Source organism: Lonchura striata, chromosome 1 (genome assembly GCF_050655825.1).
Source record: "Lonchura striata isolate lonStrDom1 chromosome 1, ASM5065582v1, whole genome shotgun sequence".
In the NCBI taxonomy this organism is placed as follows: domain Eukaryota; kingdom Metazoa; phylum Chordata; class Aves; order Passeriformes; family Estrildidae; genus Lonchura; species Lonchura striata.
Genome location: NC_140703.1, coordinates 11,166,216 through 11,186,305, shown reverse-complemented (window position 1 = coordinate 11,186,305; position 20,090 = coordinate 11,166,216). Strand labels below are relative to the sequence as shown.

Here is a 20,090-nt window from a genome sequence, read left to right as displayed (position 1 = left end):
GTTTTTAGTGTCCTTGTGCTAGATTTGGTTTTGCTGAGAGTATGTCACGGTCACAAAAATGGATAGTCCTTGTACAGCTGCAGATTACTACTTACCAACAGAAATCTAACAAACATATTAGCTAAATTTTATGTTTTGTAGCACTGATATAACTGAGAATCAAGGCCTGGTGAGTCATGGTGGAAAGGGAATTGGAAGAACAGTGATGTACAGAATTGTGGCTCAGTAACTACTGGAGCCAGTTCAACTGAAAATAGCTAAAAAGATTTAGCTGGGATTATCAATGCCACTTTATTTGTGACCATCTGAGCCATCGATCAGTGCTTATGAAAATGTTCCCAAAGACAGAAAGCTAAAAGTATTTAATTCGATCAGTTATTCTGCCCTGACACAAATTGTTACAAACCGCCTGACATTTGCTGTTTGCTCTTCTCCCACACATTTTACAGTGGTATAGTCACAAAGCAGAAATTGCACAACTCAGGAGCCTAATAACAGAATAGAAATAACAAGTGGTCCTAGTGAATGACCCATAATCTGCAAATGACCCAAAAGAATATTTTTAACAAGTAATTTAAAAACTGTGTCGATTTGGACTTTTAAACAACTATTTTTAGTGTTCTATGTTCTACACACAGGCAAATACAGATGAAGAAAAATAAAAAAATATTCACATCAGAAATAACAGGGGATTTTTTTTCTGAGTGTGAAATAAAGTTAGTGTATAATTGTTAGTATTATTAATTCTCTACCTAATAGATTCAATTCTCTACCACACAGTTAAATCTGTATGTTCTGCAACTCTCTGAAGGAAGAATTTAAAGCAGATGTCAGAACAAAAAGTGTGTACCTTCCAATATCTGAGTATATTAGGATAAAGTCATCTTAAGTAAAAATTCATTGACAGATGTGCCTGAGGAGATTCTGAAAGCTACATACCACTGTCTAAATGACTGTATCTAAACCCAAACTCCTTATAAACCATAACTTTGAAGGGAACATACAGTTGTGAGTGTCAAACCTCCACAAGCATATGTATGTCTTTCTAAATGATATTATCAAGGGCAAATTAAAATATTAGAGAATTAACAAAGTTTGTCATGGAAGTCTGTGTCTAAAGGCAAGAAACATGCACTATGTTCTGTCATAAGGAAAGTACTTTTCTAAATTAAAAAAATTTTTGGACTCGATTACTGGAGGACTTAGGTCCTCAATTCCTCCAAAAGTTAGTATAAGCCAGGAAATAGAATAGTTCTACAACATCCACAAGATGTCAAAACTGCTTTTAAACCCGAACATTTTTGGCAGTACCTCTGATATATCCCAGTTGCCCAGCACATGTGGATCAGCAGCATGAAATCATGCTCAGACCCTGTGGCTCCAGCACAACCCTGTGTCGTGCCAATGCATGCCACAAACACAATGGTAAAAATACACCACAGTTCAAGGCAGCTGACAGAGCCATAGTCGTAGGAACCAAATGCAAAGATGTATTTAGTTTTGGAAAAAAAAACATATTGTGTCTCAAAGAAAAGGCAGGAAAGTGTTTAGGGTGGTATGTGCTGTGCCATAGCTTACAGTAACCTGGCCAGACCTGCCTGGAAGCTAGGGGAGCAATCCTGAGCTCTCAGAGCTTTTCCACAAGGACATTTCTCCCTCAGAATATCATGGGCTCCTGGGGCACACATCACCACCTTTGGTCATCTGCTCTTTCCTGCAAAGCTGAACACAAGCTGTGGCTGAAGGCAAGCAAGAGTGAGAAAGCAGATACTAAGGATGAGGAAACAGCTCTAGTAAAGGCAACTGAGGGGCCAAACTATACCAAAAATCTTCTGCTGGAAAACACCGAGATTTATCAGCCTTTAACACTGTAACACTGAAGTACAATTATTTTTGAGTTCCTAAATATTGAGATTAGGTATGAGAGCAGTAGCTAATGGTTTGTATTAATTATTATTATTATTATTAATAATAATAATTGTATACTCTATTTTTCCTGACTATTCATATGTTGAATAAAGTGTTTGCAGCCTGATGTTTCAGCCACTCTTCGTTTATTCTTCACCTATCTTTAATCATGTTTATGTCTACCATACAATGATCTACTGTATGCTATCTTTTTAAAGATAAGAAAAATAGCATACCAGCTCTGAGCTGGGTAGTAAGAAAAAAACCCAAATATTTCAATTTTAAGAATCCTGTAAAGTCAATGGATGCATCAGTTAGTGACTAGATTGCTTGAAGGTCTGAACACCTCACAGTAAGGCAAACATGTACTTAATTGAGAGGTGAAGTAGCAGAAAGTTTCATTTCTCCACTTGGATCTGCTAAACTATTTGAGCTTTAAAATCAAAATTCAGTTATATATGAATAATGCTTGTTTATGTTTAGTTCAGGAATCTAGTCCTGAAAAAAACTGCATTTCACAGAGTTAGGTGACTTAAGTATGCAGATTTATAGTGACAGAGACATTAGTGGTGGTAGATTTTACTCTCCAGAGGAAAATGAATGCTACATTTTTATCACAGATAGGCAGCCAGAGTATTTCTCCTTATACTTGGTTTTAATTCTTCATATCTCACATGTTCATAAACACTTTGATAGCTACTGCTTGAAATGGTGTGTTGGTGAGGTAAGAGACAGACTAATGGACAGTACCTGCAGGGGTGAAGGTGAAGGACTGAACTGCAAAACAAGAAAGCAAACACATTGTGAGTTACACACCCTGACAAAAAGCACTAATTGCAGGGAATGAGTTTCCTCTGGAAATCACTCAGGTGGGGTTGAATATCATAAGCAGCACATAACAGCTGAGCTTAAAGCACCAACCAGCCAGCAGCCAATGACAAATGATGGTTGGAAAGATGAGCAGTGAATTTTGACAGTCACATTTGAAGACTCTCTGTGAGGACATGCTGTATTCCAAGCTGTAAACATTAGGATGAACTCTGAAGCATGATCTGTTATCCACTTTCCTTGCTGAAAGCACACACAATTTCATGATGCAACCGATGTTCACATCACACTTAGATGCAGCAAATGCCGTGGGAAGGAATGAGTTGCACAAGACATGCTGTTTATAATTATTTACAGCTACACTCTTCAAGTTATAACAGACTGCTCTCAGTTCTCCCTCACCCCAATATGCCAACTCACATACAGGAGTAATAATCCTTCTTTTTAATAAATATCTAGTCTCAGCTTGTGTCCAAAGCTTTAGGTAGGACTACCTCCTAAGAGAAATAACAGCACAGCTGTCTCTAGAATGAAAAAATCCTGGGATCTAGAAGGATATTTCATGTCAGCACATGTATAAGTGTGTGAAATATATATTAATTTCTCAGTTAAAACCACCCCATCTCTCAGAGAGTAAAAGTTATTGCTATTAAAGGAAAGAAAAAAGCACCTTGGGACAAAGAACAACCCATGAATGACAGAGATCACGTGGTGACACAAAGTGAGGTTCCACAAAAACTGAGAAGGTCCAAAAGCCACTGGTCTCTCCTTCCTTTCTTTCCACTTTCTGATGTCTTCCTGTCCTTTCACTAAGCCAGTAGAAAATGAATGGAGCAGGAAGGATTGAAAACCAACGTGGAATAGTTTCCTGCTGGTTTAGTGACCCCTGTCAGGACACTGAGGAGTCTAACTATGGCTGCACTGAGTTGGGAACAGTTTGGCTGTGACTGATTGTGGGGTTTTGGCAAGTTTTACTCAGCCATTTAGGGAACCTGAGTCCTTGGTTCTACATTTGATAACTTGTAAATAGAAGGGCACTTGTGTAACTTTAGTGTGATATAATGTCAGTATTAAATATACTCTCTCCTTAACTGGGTAAATATTTTCTCTTTGTAAGTGTTAACAAGAACTACAAGAGAACCTACTGCAATATTTGAAGAACTGGAGTTTTTATGTGTTAAATTAGGCTTCAGAGTACCCATTTTATGACAGTTCACCTGACTTCCCAAAAATTCATATGAATCCTGAAAAGAGAACTATACACAAAACAAATGCTGGGGAAAGATGAAAATATTTTCATTTGGCAAGAATATTTAATTTTCCAAATGTAGTTTTCAAAAACTGATTTATAATTGGAACAAACATTTAATGAAAGACAACATTCCACAATGTTCTGCCTCCAAGACAAAATTGTTTATGGCTTCTGCCTTAGGTAAATTTTCACAACGCTTCTCTGTCTAATATGTCTTTCTTCCAGCTACAGGTATGAAGTAATTGATTAAGTACCTTCATTTATTTGCCATGCACATGGCTTTTGAGACATGGAAATGCACAGGAAAGAAGAAGACAAAAATTCTTTAACATTCCTTGTAAGGGTCTAGTCTAACTCATATTTGAACACACAAATTATGCTGCAGAAAGTGCCTTCTGAGCAAGGGGCAAGAGGACCAGCTAATCCTCTTTGTACTTTTTTTAATGCTAGATGTGCTGGAGATGTAAAAATACTGCCTTATGATAATGATGTAAAAATACTGCCTTATGATAATGATGAAATGTGGTACCGAGCAATGCATTTAAAGCTTCTCATACACCAGCAATTTCATAGCATACATTTAAAACAAGCATACAGAAGTCACCCAGGACACTTTTGCTGTAAGTTCAATGTCATTTTTAGGTAAGTTTAGTAGCCCCTCTTCTTTTAATGATAGCACCTGCTGAGATGGCAATAAAGTCATTGCTCTTACCAGCATAATTGCTGAGCCCCTTCCTCTTCTTTCTTCGCCAGTACAGCCAGATGCTGAAACCCATGAGGATGACCCAACATGCACCACCAATGCCAGCTATAAAGGCAGGCTGCTTCACCACATCCGTGATTTGCTCAGTTATGCTGTTGTTGTTTTCCGTGATGACAACTTCGTTACGACCTCCTGCACAAGAGAAATTGAACGGAACGTGGTTATTTTGGATTCTGCAACACACAGTGGAACCACTACAACAAATTGAAGGTTTCTAAAGAATAGTAATGGATCTCAAAAGAATTACCCACAGGAGAAAAAAATTTAGAAGTAACAATGCACACCACAATCTCAGTGTTCCTAGAGTAAATCCATACCCATTTTGCAGATATATATTTGGAAAGACAGACCCATAGCAAATTCCCAAGTAATCTAACAGATGCCAATCCAGAGCTATTTTTTTAACAATATACATATTTGTTAGTTTGTTTTTCCATAATGGTAGACAAAATGCAATAATGAGAAAATGGATCACTGGAAACTAATAAAAGAATAAATCAAACAATCAATAAATAGCTTTTTCCAAATGAGTAATCCTGATACAAAAATTTAGAAGGCCAAAAATTCTTGCTCAACTCATTTTTTTTCTCTGAATGATAGCTTCTAAATTTGAAATTGACAATAAATGCACTTTCCACTGGGGCAAAGATGCATTTTCCAGCAATTATTTCCAGGGAAAAGCAGTTCATACAAATTCTAAGTGTACCATCTTTGACACAAAACAGAAAATCGCACAATTAACTGCAAGCACTAAACAATCACAGCAACAGATGCTATTTTTTTCACCTAGAATATGCATACAAATTCTTAACATCAACCTGCAAGAAATAATTATTACTTGGAATACCAATTAAAGTGACATACATCAAAAAATTACTATATAGGATCTTAAATTGTATATTACAGCAGAAAATTACAAATTCCAGTAGATGCTCCTGCTGGTATTTTGCCCCTCTTTATCTAAAAGGGAACTTTTCTAAAAGAAAAAGCTTGGCATTTGGCTTGAAAACAAATGCTCATAAAAAAAATCATAAAAATCTGAATGGAAATTCAGGAAATGCTAAAGCATATAGTTCTAGGGCCAACACTTTCAAATTGTCAAAAATAGTTAGTTTTAAAATTAGGAAATGCAGAACATATTTTTCTAAATAAACCCCTGAATTTTAGTCTATGTATGTTTTATATAAATTGCCCACATCTGCAGTTTTGAAATTTGTGAAAGATTATCCATTATTTCCAGTAAAAGCATTTATATAGCTGAATCCTCGGAATGTTTAGGCATTATTACCAGATGCCTGTATGCACGCTGAAGAGCTGCAGGAGTAGCTACTCTATTGAGACAAAGAAGAAGCAAACAATATGATTCTCAATTATGAGAGTCTATCACACACATAAAGGTAGTTGAACATTGCAGTAAAACACTGAAATGGTCACTTGGAGAAAATTATTAAGAGTATGGTATCATTATGCCATGCTGTGAAAATGTACATATTCCTTTTCTATAATTCAGCAATGCTTAGATTTACTTCTTCCAACAGAGCAGCTCGCTGGCTTCAGCCTAAAGCACTCAGGGTCTCTGGCTGAAGCAGATCTGAGAAGCCTGACACCTCCAGTCCCATTTTCATGGACACATCTTTGCAGGTGGCCTGGAGCTCACACGTTCTATAAAAGGGGCTCCTTTGAGAAGGTCCCTCTGGGACTACCTCTGCCCAGCCCTGCCCCTGCCAAGATGAAGCTTCAGGCCCTCAGTGGTGCTCAGAGCTGGGTTAATCAGGGGGAATGCAGTGCCATTGCTACTGCACTGCTGATGAACCCAGTGAGTTCATTAGGCTTCCTCTCTTTCAGCATCATGTCAGTATTTAGTACTGATGACTGCTTTGGCAATCAGACTGTGCTAGAGCCTGACTTGCATTCAGTTGTTCTGGGCAAGGAACAGAAGGGGCTCCCAGCAATCAGAATAAGCCCCACAGAGAGGTGCTGCCAGATGTACGTGTCATGCACCAGTCTATACTGGCCATGCTGGGAGGCTTTACCAGCACCAGGCTCTGAGAGCTGCAGCTGTCCTTTGCCATACTTGCATCTTTTGTCCTGCCACTGCCAAAGGCCCAATGGCTCCCAGGCCTGATTCAGTATGTGAGAATAAAACTGAGTGTGCAGCTGTGGCAAGGAAAGAAGGCAGGCAGCAGTGGCTGCTTTATCTGATTTTCCATGGTTTTTTTCTGCCCATGGAAAAAAAAAAAAAAATGGTGCTATAGGAGCACCCCAGTGTTGAAAGAGGAAGAGCTGACAGTAAAACTAATAGAAAGGGGCTCTCCATGGCATGCTCTTCCAGACACAAAATCGATTTTCTAGTAGAAATCAGCATGGGAGTTGGAGTTGTTCTAATTACCATTAACTTGCAGTTAATTTCTGTGCCCTTTGGAGGAGAGGCCAAAGCAGTGGGACAGTGAGGAAACAGGTACTCTTGGCACTGCTTCAGACACTGCCGTGCTACCAAGGAGAAGAGCAGGCAGGAAAGTACTTTGGAGACACTAGCTTTGGGAGTGGATGTTCCTGGATACAAGAATGAGTTCTTTTCACTAAATCCTCCAAAAACATCCAAGGATTCTGTCTTCTCAAAGACCAGAAAACAGTCTTTTGAAAAGGGAGGATGTGAGAGAAAACTGCAAAGTGCCTGGGAAGAGGTTCCGGTGGATTGTATGTTCTGTTTCTCTTCTAGGGGAAGATACAATCTGTCTCCAAATTACCTTCTAAAGTTTGCAGTCTGGCTTTTTGCTCTTACCCTTCTGTGCCTAGCAATTACAACTGCAAAAGTAATAATTCATTTAAATGTCAAAATAACATATGCTTTATGAATTTGATGAGCGAAGAATAAATGGAGACAGATGAATGCTATCCACTGACTTTTGATAAAATTAATATAATTGTAGGGGATTGGGGAAGCAAACAGCATTAGTCTTGTACTCCTTTATATAATATTTAAGCAGAAGTAATAAATAGATACCAGTGTACTATTTCATATACTGCAGGTGGTTCTGTAACAATGCTGTCAGTTGAACTAATTAGAACATAGACAAGGGAAGTGTGCGACCTGTAACGCTCCATTGTTCCTGAAGACAAAAACATAATGAAATATAATGTCTTCCTCCCATTGGAGAGTAATGAAGAACAAAACTAATTTGTCGGACCAAAAATTAATTAGACACATCAGATTCGATTGTACCTATTACTGTGAAAGTTTGCAGCTGTTCCTCATATTATTATGCCAATGATGGAATGTAAGAGGGACCAGGCCAACTGATGAAGAGAAATAATAGCTACAGCATTAACCAGCATTGCCCTTATCTCCAATTTTACTTCTGGTTTTCCAAGTGAATGTTTTCAAGCATATCATTAGTGATCATAAAATTCTATTCTTGATTCTCTTTGAGTCTTCCATAAAATTTTTCAAGTACGGGCACAAGATTCCTGTAACAGTGAGACAATTTCTAAGTAAAGGAATAATATACCTCCTACTGCTTCCTACTCTCTTATTTTTTCCTTTCTGGATTGTAACAGGTCTGTTATCTAAAATTACTGTGGGAGGCCAGTAGTTGATTATCCACCATGAAAACCAGAAAAAAAAGGCCTCAAAACATTTTTAGAAGAATGAATCTTATATTGAAAAATAACATCTCTTTTTATATACTGTACTCTGTATTTCATTACCATTAAAAGTTTTTACTGCTTAGAAACACAGCTTAACTCTCCTGCACCACTGACCTGTTCTCTCTATAATTCAGCATTTCTGGAGCTGTTCATTCTGTCTGTAAGTTGTTAAATAGTACAGATAAGCACCAGACCATATAGAAGGATATTACAATAACTCAATAATGACTTCCCATTCATTATGATGTTTTGAGGTTTATTCAGTAGCTCACTTTAAATCCATGTAACCAGTTTTTATAAAATTTCCTTAAAAAATAATTTTCATATTTTATGATTTTGATTGCCATTCAAACATTGAATGGTGTCAACTCAATTTTTTTCAGAAATGGTATCACTTAAACATTGTTACATTTATCAATCAAATTTATAGTCTGAGAAATAACTGCTAGCAGTTCATAATCAATAGCAAAATTGGGCCTAAAGAAAAGAGAGATACAGACCATAAATGTAATAAACACATCCGGCTTCAGGCTCCCAAAAGAGAAACAGAAATTATAACAGAAACATAACCCAAACAGAAACCTCTCTATGTTACTTTTCATGTAAATGACTGCCAAATGTGCAAAAATGTCACCAAAAAAACTTGTTGAAGCAGACATTCTGGGATCATTTAAGGAACAAACACATATCACTAAGAACTCCAGGAATCTCCAGCAAAGACCTTTGGTGAAAGTATAATTCACAACACATTAAATGACACAAGGCTACCCATGTACTTCAAATGCAATACACTTATTGTGTTTTGCTAGAATAAGTGCAGTGCATTTCATGCCTAGTCAGATAGACCCTTCAGTGAAATAATAATTTTAAAAAAGTTCCTGGGTCTCTTGCATCTTCAATAATCAATTTTTTGTTTTCACTTCTAGCTATCTTTCTTGCATCTTTTATTTGGTGTTTCTGTGGCTGCCTTTCCTAAACCAAGTGCTACCTCCACTTTCACTCTTGTATTTCTGTTTCCCAGAGGGACTTCAAAGCTGAAGTATCCTAGCTTCTTTTCTGATGACTTGGGAACCTAAATATCAGTAAGCATTTAAGCAAAGCTTGTGGGACAGCCTTTTCTAAGGGTCTACACATAATGGACTAGTCCATGTTTGGGACAGTGTATTGACAAAACTTTCTAGAAAGAAAATATTTATTAACAACAGAAGTCCCCCAAACAAACAAACAAAAGACCATTAAGCAACAGCTAAGTTATCATACAGATAAAGGCAACAAAATTCCTCTATTGTGCACTCAGAATAGGTTCTGCTTTGCACAGCTCATTTCAGGTTTGCTAAACATATCACTTCTAGTCTTCCATATTGTTCCCATCTTTATATTTTATACTCAGGAAAAATTTCTGGAGTATAAACAACAGAAGAAATAAAATCTGTGTTTCCCTCAGGTCAGGAATTTAGTTCTGCATGGAGACAACTACCAAGAAACAACTATTTCAAAGGCTGGGATGATAATGCTACCTTTCCTCTCTAATTGGTCTAAAGACAACTTTTGCTTTGTCTTGTCTTCTTGGGATACCTGAAAAACACTGACTTTAGAAATTCAGAAAACAATGGTAGGTAGTGCCTTAGGCACCAGTGGAATGAGTAAGGCAATATTCCAGTCATTTTAACAGAAGGAAAAGGGAGCTTGGGCTCCACACATCTGCTAACCTGCAGAAGTGGTAAATTCATTAAAAAAAAAACCCAAAACATAAAATCAGTTTCACTAGGCAATCTGCATTTTCTCATATGTCTTGGGAACATACTTCCCTTCGCTGTCTGCAAGAACTCTGCAGTAAGAGAAGAAAACTTCAGCAGGCAGTGGGACATAAAAGCTAACTAAACTAAGTAACCATCTCTAGCCAAACCTCGTCTTTTCCTCCACAGATTTTTATGCTTCCAGAAGTGATGTATGAAAACATTTCTGAGAGGAAAAAAAAAAACAACAAAAACCCCCCAAAAAAACCAGAAAAAAACCCAGGCAAAACAAAACAAAACAACAGAACAGAGAATAACTTACCAATTATTATGGGTTGTGGGTCACTTTTTACTCCCACACCTGCACTGGTGCTTGCAGCAACTTCCACGCGGTACTGGATACCTGGATATAGGCCACCTATTACTACAGACCGAATGGCTGCATCTACTGTTTTGTTGATATGAAATCGAGTCTCATTACCTAGGCACCAGATCTGGGACAAAAGTTGATGTGTTAAAATAGATGAAATTCTTCACACGCACACAATCGCGCATAGTTATGACATATCAAGGTATTTCACGGCAATCACTTAATGGGACTTCTTGACAATCTTACTTCCTCTCCAGGAATAGATGAAATTGGGATGATTTAACTCAGCAAAGTATCCCAGATTAGCACAGGACTAAGCCAGCTGCAAAGACTGCTTGCAAATACCTCTCTGGACTCTGACTCTCCATGGAGTATAAATTCTGTGCTGAGAAGCACAGACCATCCAAGTGGCAAAGAGATGTTGTACATGAATCAAAATCTTGTTTATCAAACCTTTTGTGTAAAAAAACTCCACATTTTTTCCTTCTAAATTTCCTGCTGAATAGCAAAAATATATGAGCACAGGCTGAAACACTTCTTAAAGCACTAAAGAATAAACAATTTTCAAATTTTTTTCAATTTCCTTTAATTGCACAAGAGGGATACTTGAAATTTCTGAAATGGAATAAGCAGAGACACACATTTACTGCTGCCTTTGTGACTGGTTATATTGTTTAGAAATCCAGACATCAGTTTCTCACTCAAATATTATCTAATTAAACAAAAAATCCACCCTACAATCACAACTAGCATTTTGTGATGAGAACAGTCTAAGAGTTCAGTGTTATGTCTCCCTCTTGTATTTTTTATAGTATTCTCCAAAGAGGTTTTGAACTAACTTCTAAGCATGTTTCTTCAGTTAATGCTACCTGCAAATACTGCTTCTGTATTACTAAAGAAAGCATCTACTACCACACAAGAAAATCAATGCATAAACAGGTACACTTACATAAAAATAACAGCAGAAAGAAACACTATTGGTGGAACCACTTCAGTGACAAACTAATGCATCTAAGCAACAGCAATAAAATCTTTACACTTACTTTGACCCTGCTCAGTGTTTTACCATACCTTATATTTTTTTCCTGTGAAATGCTGAGAAAGATTTGAAGAGGAAAAAAATTATTTTGTTTTCCTAAACCTAAGGTGATCCTATGCAATCCAGCCAGATTGCATTAAGGTGAGTAACTTTGCATACATTCCTTCACTCCTTGTCAGTCCTGGTCTTAGGTTACAACAGCTATGAGATGCCCCTAATTAAAAACATTTAATTAATGAATAAATTAACAGGCATTCTGATGTTCGAAGTGGAATCAACAGATCTACTTTCAATTTGTTAGAAAATGCACTGTGGAACTTCACCAATTATTTTATACTGTAAAACACTAGACTCTCTGCACTGTTATTAGACTCTCAAGTAAATACTAGACTCTCTGCACCATTCACTGGAGCCAGTTCACGACTCAGGCAGCCACCTAATCTAACGCTGGAGGGCTGTAATAGGTAGTGACTCCAGCTGGTTTTATACACAGCCCAGAGGCCTGAGCACTCACCTGGAACATGGCTTTTATTAGCCATCAGCCCACTTTGTTTCATATCTACATGCTTTGTGGTTTAGGAGTGTGCTTTACTTGTTTGCCTATAAGCCCTGGATGGTTTATATTGATTTATATTGGAGTCGGGATCAAGATTAATTAAGCCAAAGGATAATTATTAATTGATATGAAAACTGGATCAATAAAATCCTGGCATTAATAAATCTTGATATTGACTAAAAGCAAAACAAAAGAAACGTTATGCTAAACATAAACATTGTGAACATTTACTGCATCCCTCTGACCAAGTGAAAAGCTGGAAGAGGTTGAACCATTATTTGATTTAGAAGCCAAGCACTTTTTCCCTTCTTCATGCTGTGTTCCCTCAAGATACAGCAGGGGAAAAAAAAAATCTTTTTATGTGAAATAAGCTGCAGTCACCACTTCCACCCTTTGTGGGACTGTCAGGAAAGCTGCCCTGATCCATCTCAAACATTTCACACTTGGTATATATAGGCCAGCCACAGCAAGGTTAATTTACCAAACTGTGCTCCATGCTGTGACAAAGCCAAACCTCACCCAATCGTTTACTCCACCTGAATAACAGAGTGCATTTTTTTAATGTTGTGAAAATACCCCTGTGCAAAAGTGATCTTAGTATGAAATTACAGACTACAACAACATTTAATGTATAAGGAGTGGATATTTTGAGCCATTATAGCAAAAAAAAAAAAAAAAAAAAAAAAAAAGGAAGAAAATACAACCAATGCAAGAAACTCTAATGTAGCAAACTTTGGATATACTAGCTGTGTTCAACCTGTTTTTCAGAGCTAACAACCTGGCATTTAAGTTCTGAAGCTTGACAGAGATAGTACTTGGAAGAAGTCTTGAATTCTCCCAGAATCACAGTCCTTTGACCTTGAAACGTTAGGATTAGCATTTTTGCAGAGGAAATAAGAAACAACTCTCCTGCCAGCTTTGCTGATAGATTGAAGGTACTCAAGACAGGGATTTCACTGCCTGTCTTTGGAGTGCAGAAGCCTCTTACAAAAAATATCCCCTCTTCTTTTTCTACAGCAAGGAAAAGCTAGAAAGAACTGTAACTACCTAGAAATTACAGCTCTCTTTTCATATCAAGCTCATTATGTTTTTGCTTCTTAATATAACAGTAGTAATAGTATTAATAATAATAATAAAATCCATAAGCAGTCAGTCTTCCTTCTCCATATAATTATATGGGCAGCTGTAAATGCTGTCAGAATCTAAATCCATAAACAGTGCTATTGTTCTGTAATTCAAGCAGGCTGTTTCCCTAAACACACAACCCTCCCATCAGACATTGTGTGTACCTTGTACTCCTGGATGACTCCATTTTGGTGATCTGGAGGGGGAGGATCCCACGAGATGCTGATGCTTGTGCTGTTGTGATTCCCAACTGTCAGGACAGTGACAGACTGAGGAGGAGCACTTGGAGCTACACCAAGGAGAGGGAGCAAACAGAAGCAAGGCATTAATCCATTTGCTTGGGCATGGATTTCACTGAAGCAGTGCAAGAACAAGAAGACAATACAGAAAACTCACACTGCAAGGCATGAACTTTTGTCAGTCACTGACTGTTCAAAAATGCCCTTCTGAAGAGAAGCATAGGGATGAATGACAATGTGGAATTTGTGGCAATGAAGAATCAATAGAAATCACTACCCATTTATTTATATTTGACATTTCTTAAGTTTGCATTGGAACTGTTCTCATAATTGCCTTTGTTTTCCATAATATGCATGCATAACTATGGATATATCAACTAAGTCACATGTGAGGTTGCTTCACCTGGCCTGAAAACTGTTTTGGTTCTTCTATTTTTACATGGTCTAATAATGATGTGAGCAGCCAATACTTAATGACCCTTTTTTGTTTGCTCTGCAGGAAGACAATACCAGGTTTAAACATAGAACTTGCATGTCCAAACTGGAAAAGGCTTAAAATGTTCATGGCTTTACATCAAAAACCAGTGAATAGAGCAGGTGCTAAGTTAGATCACATATACACTTCTATCCTTTTCTGCCCCTAGGCAAATTGCTTTCCCTTCAGAGTCATGTTCAGTTCAACTATTCACAGCTGTTTGGCTGGTCACTGCATATCAAGGCCAATTCCACAACTGCCTGCCAGCCCTGCTTGTTGTCTAGAAGGGTGAAAAAAAAAGTTAAAAATCATCATTATTAGTGACCAGAGCTATGCTGGCAAAGTCCCTCTTGCAGCTACACCAGCAGCAGGGTGCTTCTGGTGGCTCAGAGAAGTGATGCAGGAGCTCTGCTATGGAAAGGTCTCCTCTGTGAGCATCTCCTATATCCATACTGGGATTTCCTAGCATGGCTGTGGCTGCCAGGGCAGAGGACTATCAATATGGCCCTGCTCAGACACCTAAAACTGCTTGCAGCCCTTCTCATCCTTCCCTTGCTCCCAGGCAAGGGTTGAAACTCCACCACAGTGGCAAGCTAGGCCACAGAGGTTGACTGCATTATATTAAGGTATAGTCCCTGGGGGGAAAAGCTGATGGATAGCAGCTGCTTGGAACTGGTCCTAGAATTTATTTATTCCATTTCACCCAGTCCATCTACCCAGTCCTCAACAAAACTAATAGAAAGAGGCCAGAAAAGTGTGAACTAATAAAGCAAGCATGGAGTGACATCTCCCCAGGACAATTTTCCAGTTCACAGGAGGCTGTTGCTTAGACACCTTCTGTTCTAGGGAGGTGTCTTTGTGTTTAATAAATGCGTATGGAATTTTTCTTCCACATATTTTTCATTGCTTTTAATCTGATCTTAAAACAATTCATCTGAAATATGAAAGTTGATTTTGAAGACATTTGTTAGACATCATACCAGAAACGAAAATATTTATCACTTTCCTGCTCCAACTTCAAACCTAGATAACAATGTGGTTTGGGGCATCTCACATCATGTGTCAAAGTTTCCTGACTCCAGCCCCTGATCAGAGTGACTTCACTGCTACACTTTATGGCAACAGAACTCCAGTCTTATCTTTAACAGATATTCATGCCCATCCATGGAACGTGCTTCTCAGAAAAGCCAAGAGCCCCTGGCATCTTTGTATTAAATTCTGGCAGGTTTAACACAAATAAGCACAGCTACAGATATCAGAAGTGTTCAAACCTCCTGAGTCAAGTCAGATATTTCTATTGTTCTCCACAGATTCTTCAAGGCTGGCTGTGTTCCCATGTTGGAAGCTCCTCATACTTGACCTGGCACAGGCTCATGGAGCTGAGCTCAAATCTTTACCCTGATAACCCTGAAAAATTGGAGTGCTCTGCTGAAAGAATCACACAACTTCAAACTAAGGTACCAGAGGTGAGGACAAGGAACCATACAAGATTACAGCAGAAATAAAAATATTTTAGATGAAAAATGAAACACATATTACAGTCCTGGGAGGCTTCACATTTTGACAACTACATTTTCAGATGCTGGTTCAGCTGCAAAGCTAATAATGCTTGGTAGAGTCCTTGTGACCTTGCCTGGTGCAGAGAAACAGTGAACTGGAGGGGAGAAATGGAGCTGTATTGTGGACAATTTGACTTTCAGCCAGCTCGAGTGAAGCATGGAAAGGTGGCCTTGGGCTACTCCTTGCAATCGTGCAAAGCATAAACTTGGTGAAATAAATAGTTGCATTGTGTATTTTATGGCATGTGAAATAATTTGCCACACAGTAAAAAATTAGCATTTTAAAAGTCTTCAAGTTATTCAATAACAATAAAACTGTGAATAAACGTATGTGTGTGATATTAATTAGAATATTTTACGTGAAAATAATAATCATAAAAATGGCAAAGCTTAACATTGTATAACTCATTTTTGGTTTTAAGTACAATGCAACAACTTGCTCAAAAATATTTACTTTCCTCACTGAAACAAAAAGGGCATTCAGAAATATAATGTCCTATATATGCGTACCTGGGGAGACAGGAGAGTGTAAATGCAAAATAAATGTAAAATGAATAGCATACTCTAAAATTAAAAAAAAAAAAAGCCACCTGTATTTATTTGTCTTTTCATTTAAACTGCATGAACATTCTAGTTAATATTCTACCTGTGTGTGTTGGTGTTGCTGAGGTTTTTTGGGGACATAGGATAAATCAAGCAAAATTAAAATTACAGCTAATGAATGCAGCTGTGGAAATATTGTTTTAAGAGCTGCATTAAGGTGAGGAGATACTGACAGAGAGGAACTGATAAAAGCTAAGGAGACTTCCATTTCTGTCATATTTTTGTGATGACAAACAAGATGCAGGACAAGTACTGCTCCACAATGTTATTCCAAAGGAGATTTAACAGTGGATGCAACAGAGAAAAAAAAAAAAATCTGTCTCTAGAGAAAGTATGAAAGAAATAGTGAAAATTATAAAAGAAAATCTTTGATTTAGTTCCCACAGTATGCATGTACACGTATGCATGTACCAGTTCAGCTTCCTCTGAAAATATCACTCTGTAAGCTGGCATCGTGATATAAATTAAGCCACTCGTCTGACACTGCTGCAGTTATTAAACAGATCACATTGAAAAATAACATTTTTAAAACCGTTTTCTCATTTCCCTTGCTGCTGGCTTGTGGAGAACACCTTGCCTGCTTCTTGACAGGTCAATTATTCCAGTGCTGAGCTTCTTCTTACAGATATGAAAGAACCCAAATCGCTGCTCATCTTTTCCAGACACAGCCAAACAGAATTCCATTTGTTACCTTCACAAGGCCAAAGAGGCAGGAGATGGATGGATACTGAACAGTGACAAATGTCTGATCTAGAGGAAAAGTCCAACTGCAGCAAAATTGATTTTTAGAGGTAGGCCTCGGAAGTAACATGGCATGTAAAATACAATCCAGCAGAAAGCTGCCACTACCTTTCGGTCATACTTTGCCTTTACCAGGGATATTTGCTTTCATGTTTCAAAAAAACTTCCAACACTCATATCACTTTTCCAAATTATTTTCTAAAAATAGTATAGCTGACATTTTTTAAAGTCAAGTCTAAAAAAAGCTCATTTTTGAAATGGAATCCCAAGCAACACAGCACCTTTAAAAGACTGCCATATTTCTTCAGTGGAAGGGGAGGAAACCACTGTCATTAAACACTTAGTTGATACTATTTTTGAAATACATGAACCCAATATAATTACAAAGATAATATGAGGAAATAAAGGAAATATGGGTAAAATTGCATCTCCTGAATGTCTTAATTTTCTCATGGAAGTACCTAATTTTATCTTCCAAGGAAGAGGAAGAATTTTTTTACAGTAGCTGACATTTTTCTGGTGATAATATTACGGGTCCTATGCTGACGTTTTTGAGAGGAGATACTTGTAAACAGACTCCTTGAAGGTTATATTAATCTACAAAGCAGATCCTAGGCTGTGAGTTATACATATCTGCAGGCAGGAATATTTTTTTTAAATCTTCACTATGTGGAAAGCTATTCCACATGAACAAAGTGTCCTTTAGGGTAGGAAATTACCTGACAGACTCTGCTGGGAGCTAAGGTTTATAAAGGAGAATGTCATTCCTCAAGTATTTTATAGAAATAGACAGGAGGTATAAAACCTTATCTCTTTTTCAGTAGTTAGTAATTTACCTTTAGCAAGAAACAGTTAGATGAACTAAATAAACACCAAAAGTCAATTGAAATTGGACAAGAGGAAAATCTGATAGTGAGAGGACAAAATCCCACATTTTAACCCCAGAAAAGAAAATTCACTTGTAGAAATATTATAAAATCTCTCTTCTTTATGAAATAAAACCTTTGTTCAGAGTGCTGCAAACATATTCTTCACCAACTGATATAGGCTTTGTAGTTTGAACAAAGAACTGGGGAACATAAAATCCCAAATTCCAAATCAGACTTGAAAACTGCCTCCCTGCACACTCTTCTACATATTGCAGGACACTGAATTTCCTTATCCATAAAGTGCAAAGTGCAACCAAGTTATCTTCAGTTTTACTTCCATGTTGGCTAATAATCATAACAAATCAAAGAGAAAAGTGAGTAATAAGCAAGTCTGTTCTAGAATTAAAGAGTACTTGGCAATCAGCACTAAATTAAACCTCAGGAGACTACTGTAAATGATTAAGATGCACTTTCAATAGGAAGGAAAAAGTGCACTCAAAACCCATTGAAACCATATGAACATCTTAAAACTTCACCAGTATTTCTTTCTCTCACTTAAAAAAAATAAAAAAATCAGTGATATAGAGAGAAGATGAACCCTCACTGTTAGGACCATCTTACTTTTACAGGAGAGATTCTCCAGGCAAAGACTACATTACATAGGCAGAAAGGCGGTTTCTAATAGCAAATTATTAAAATGACTTGCATCTTACCCCAGTGTCTTTACTTTTCAAAAAAAAAAAACCCGGCAGCCCTGGAGTGCACATGCTTTAGCACAACTATATACAAGACTATATGCCATAGAAATAAAAGATTGAGCATTTCAGAAGTATAAACTGTTCCCTCTGTCTGAATCGTGACTGTTTCAGAGAGGCTTCAAAGGTGCTCAGGGGAATCCTCTGCAGTACTGAACAGGGCAATTTCATGAACACTGTGCTAACAGAAACTGTGAAGTGGTGTGCCCTTGAGACTGGAGTTTCTCTAGACTAGTTAAATATATGTCCTTCACTACTCCTCGTTTCCCAGCCAACTGTTCATCTGCATTATTACTCATTCAGAAGGATGTGCTTAGTATCAAACATTCATCTGTGAGATGATTTTATTTTCAAAGTGCAGACCAAGGTCTTTTATTGCAACAGCAGTGGTTACAAAAGAAGGGCTGCAGTGCACACTTTTTGGAAGACCAAAAGCCACCTGTACCTTAGAAGGATGTATCAGCTAGAAGAAGATAAGACCAGTACAGCACTTTCTCAGGGGATATTTACAGCACAAAGCTCAACATTATATTAAATTTCAACCACCTTGGTGTGTAACAAACCAAAGTCACGTAAAGGAAATAGAGATGAACACATGCACACACAGAATAACGTCCAGTGTCAGCTATGAAAGCTCGTTGCTTTTGTGCCCCTTTTACCAACCTTCCTCTGTGGTACGAGCAGACTTGGATTCGCTGTCCATGCCTTGGAACTCATTGAAGTAGGGGCGAACCTTGATTTCGTAGGTGACGCCCTTTTTCAGGCTGACGAGGACGGCGCTGCGCTCGGTGGGGACTTTGACCTCCAGGTTCTGCCACAGGGCTGGGGCAGGCAGCCCCGAGGTCTGGCGATACAGGACGCGGTAGCCCTGGATAAACTGGGACTGGCGGTCCACCTAGCAACAGCAATGAAGAAAACGGCAATGAACACATTAAACTAAACTAACAAACAAACAGCAAACCACTGTGGAAAAAGAAAACAAGCGGTTGCCTAGAATAATTCTGCCCCCATCAAAAAATTCACAGTTATGGTGCTGAATTTAGCAATCTAGCTTGTAAGTCACTGTTGATTAATTGTCTACAAAGAGTATTTGTCTCACTTTACTGGTTATGGAATATTTTCTGTTTTGCTTTCTCCAGCTCTATATATCATGACAAATACCACCTTAAATCATAAAATGAGGCCCCCACCCCTGCAATAAATCATGAAAAGAAAACTTTGGCATAATGCTTGCTGCATGTAAACTTACTAAGCACATCTTGGTACTGATGTGCTGAAATAAGAGAAGAAAAGAAAAACAAATTCTTTCAGAAAAGGACAAGTCTTTGAAGATACGCTACATGCTTACAATTAGTCCATTACTTGGCTCACAGCTCATGAAATGCACAGCAAATTAAAATAAACATAAGACAGATGCAGAGAAAACAACCTCCAAAAACATGTGCTATTTCTTGTGTTCACTGCCTGAGCAGCCCCTTTGCATCCTGGGGTTGTGATGCTCTCAGGAGCATCATCAGATGGAGATGGATTATTGGTTTTTGTTTATATTTTATTTGTTGCTAGGCAAGCAGAATTCAAGATTGGACCATGGAAGTTTAACAATTTTATCCTATAAATAGCATTT

At 37.8% G+C, this 20,090-nt stretch overlaps 1 protein-coding gene across 14 annotated transcripts in view; it reads right to left on the bottom strand.

Annotated features, from left to right (window-relative positions):
• The window catches only part of ROBO2 (roundabout guidance receptor 2), a 1,020,426-nt gene that overhangs the window by 58,314 nt on the left and 942,022 nt on the right, over positions 1-20,090 (bottom strand). For 10 of the 14 annotated variants that reach the window (XM_021532362.3, XM_085589832.1, XM_021532365.3 and 7 more), the window contains 4 exons: positions 19,130-19,361; positions 13,390-13,514; positions 10,458-10,629; positions 4,701-4,883 (listed from right to left, as the gene is read on the bottom strand). In XM_021532362.3, the coding sequence (XP_021388037.2) occupies positions 4,701-4,883; positions 10,458-10,629; positions 13,390-13,514; positions 19,130-19,361 (712 nt within the window). Of the gene's footprint in view, positions 1-2,658; positions 2,686-4,700; positions 4,884-10,457; positions 10,630-13,389; positions 13,515-19,129; positions 19,362-20,090 lie in introns of all 14 variants that reach the window. The other 4 variants (XM_085589808.1, XM_085589815.1, XM_085589834.1 and 1 more) reach the window with 1 other exon arrangement.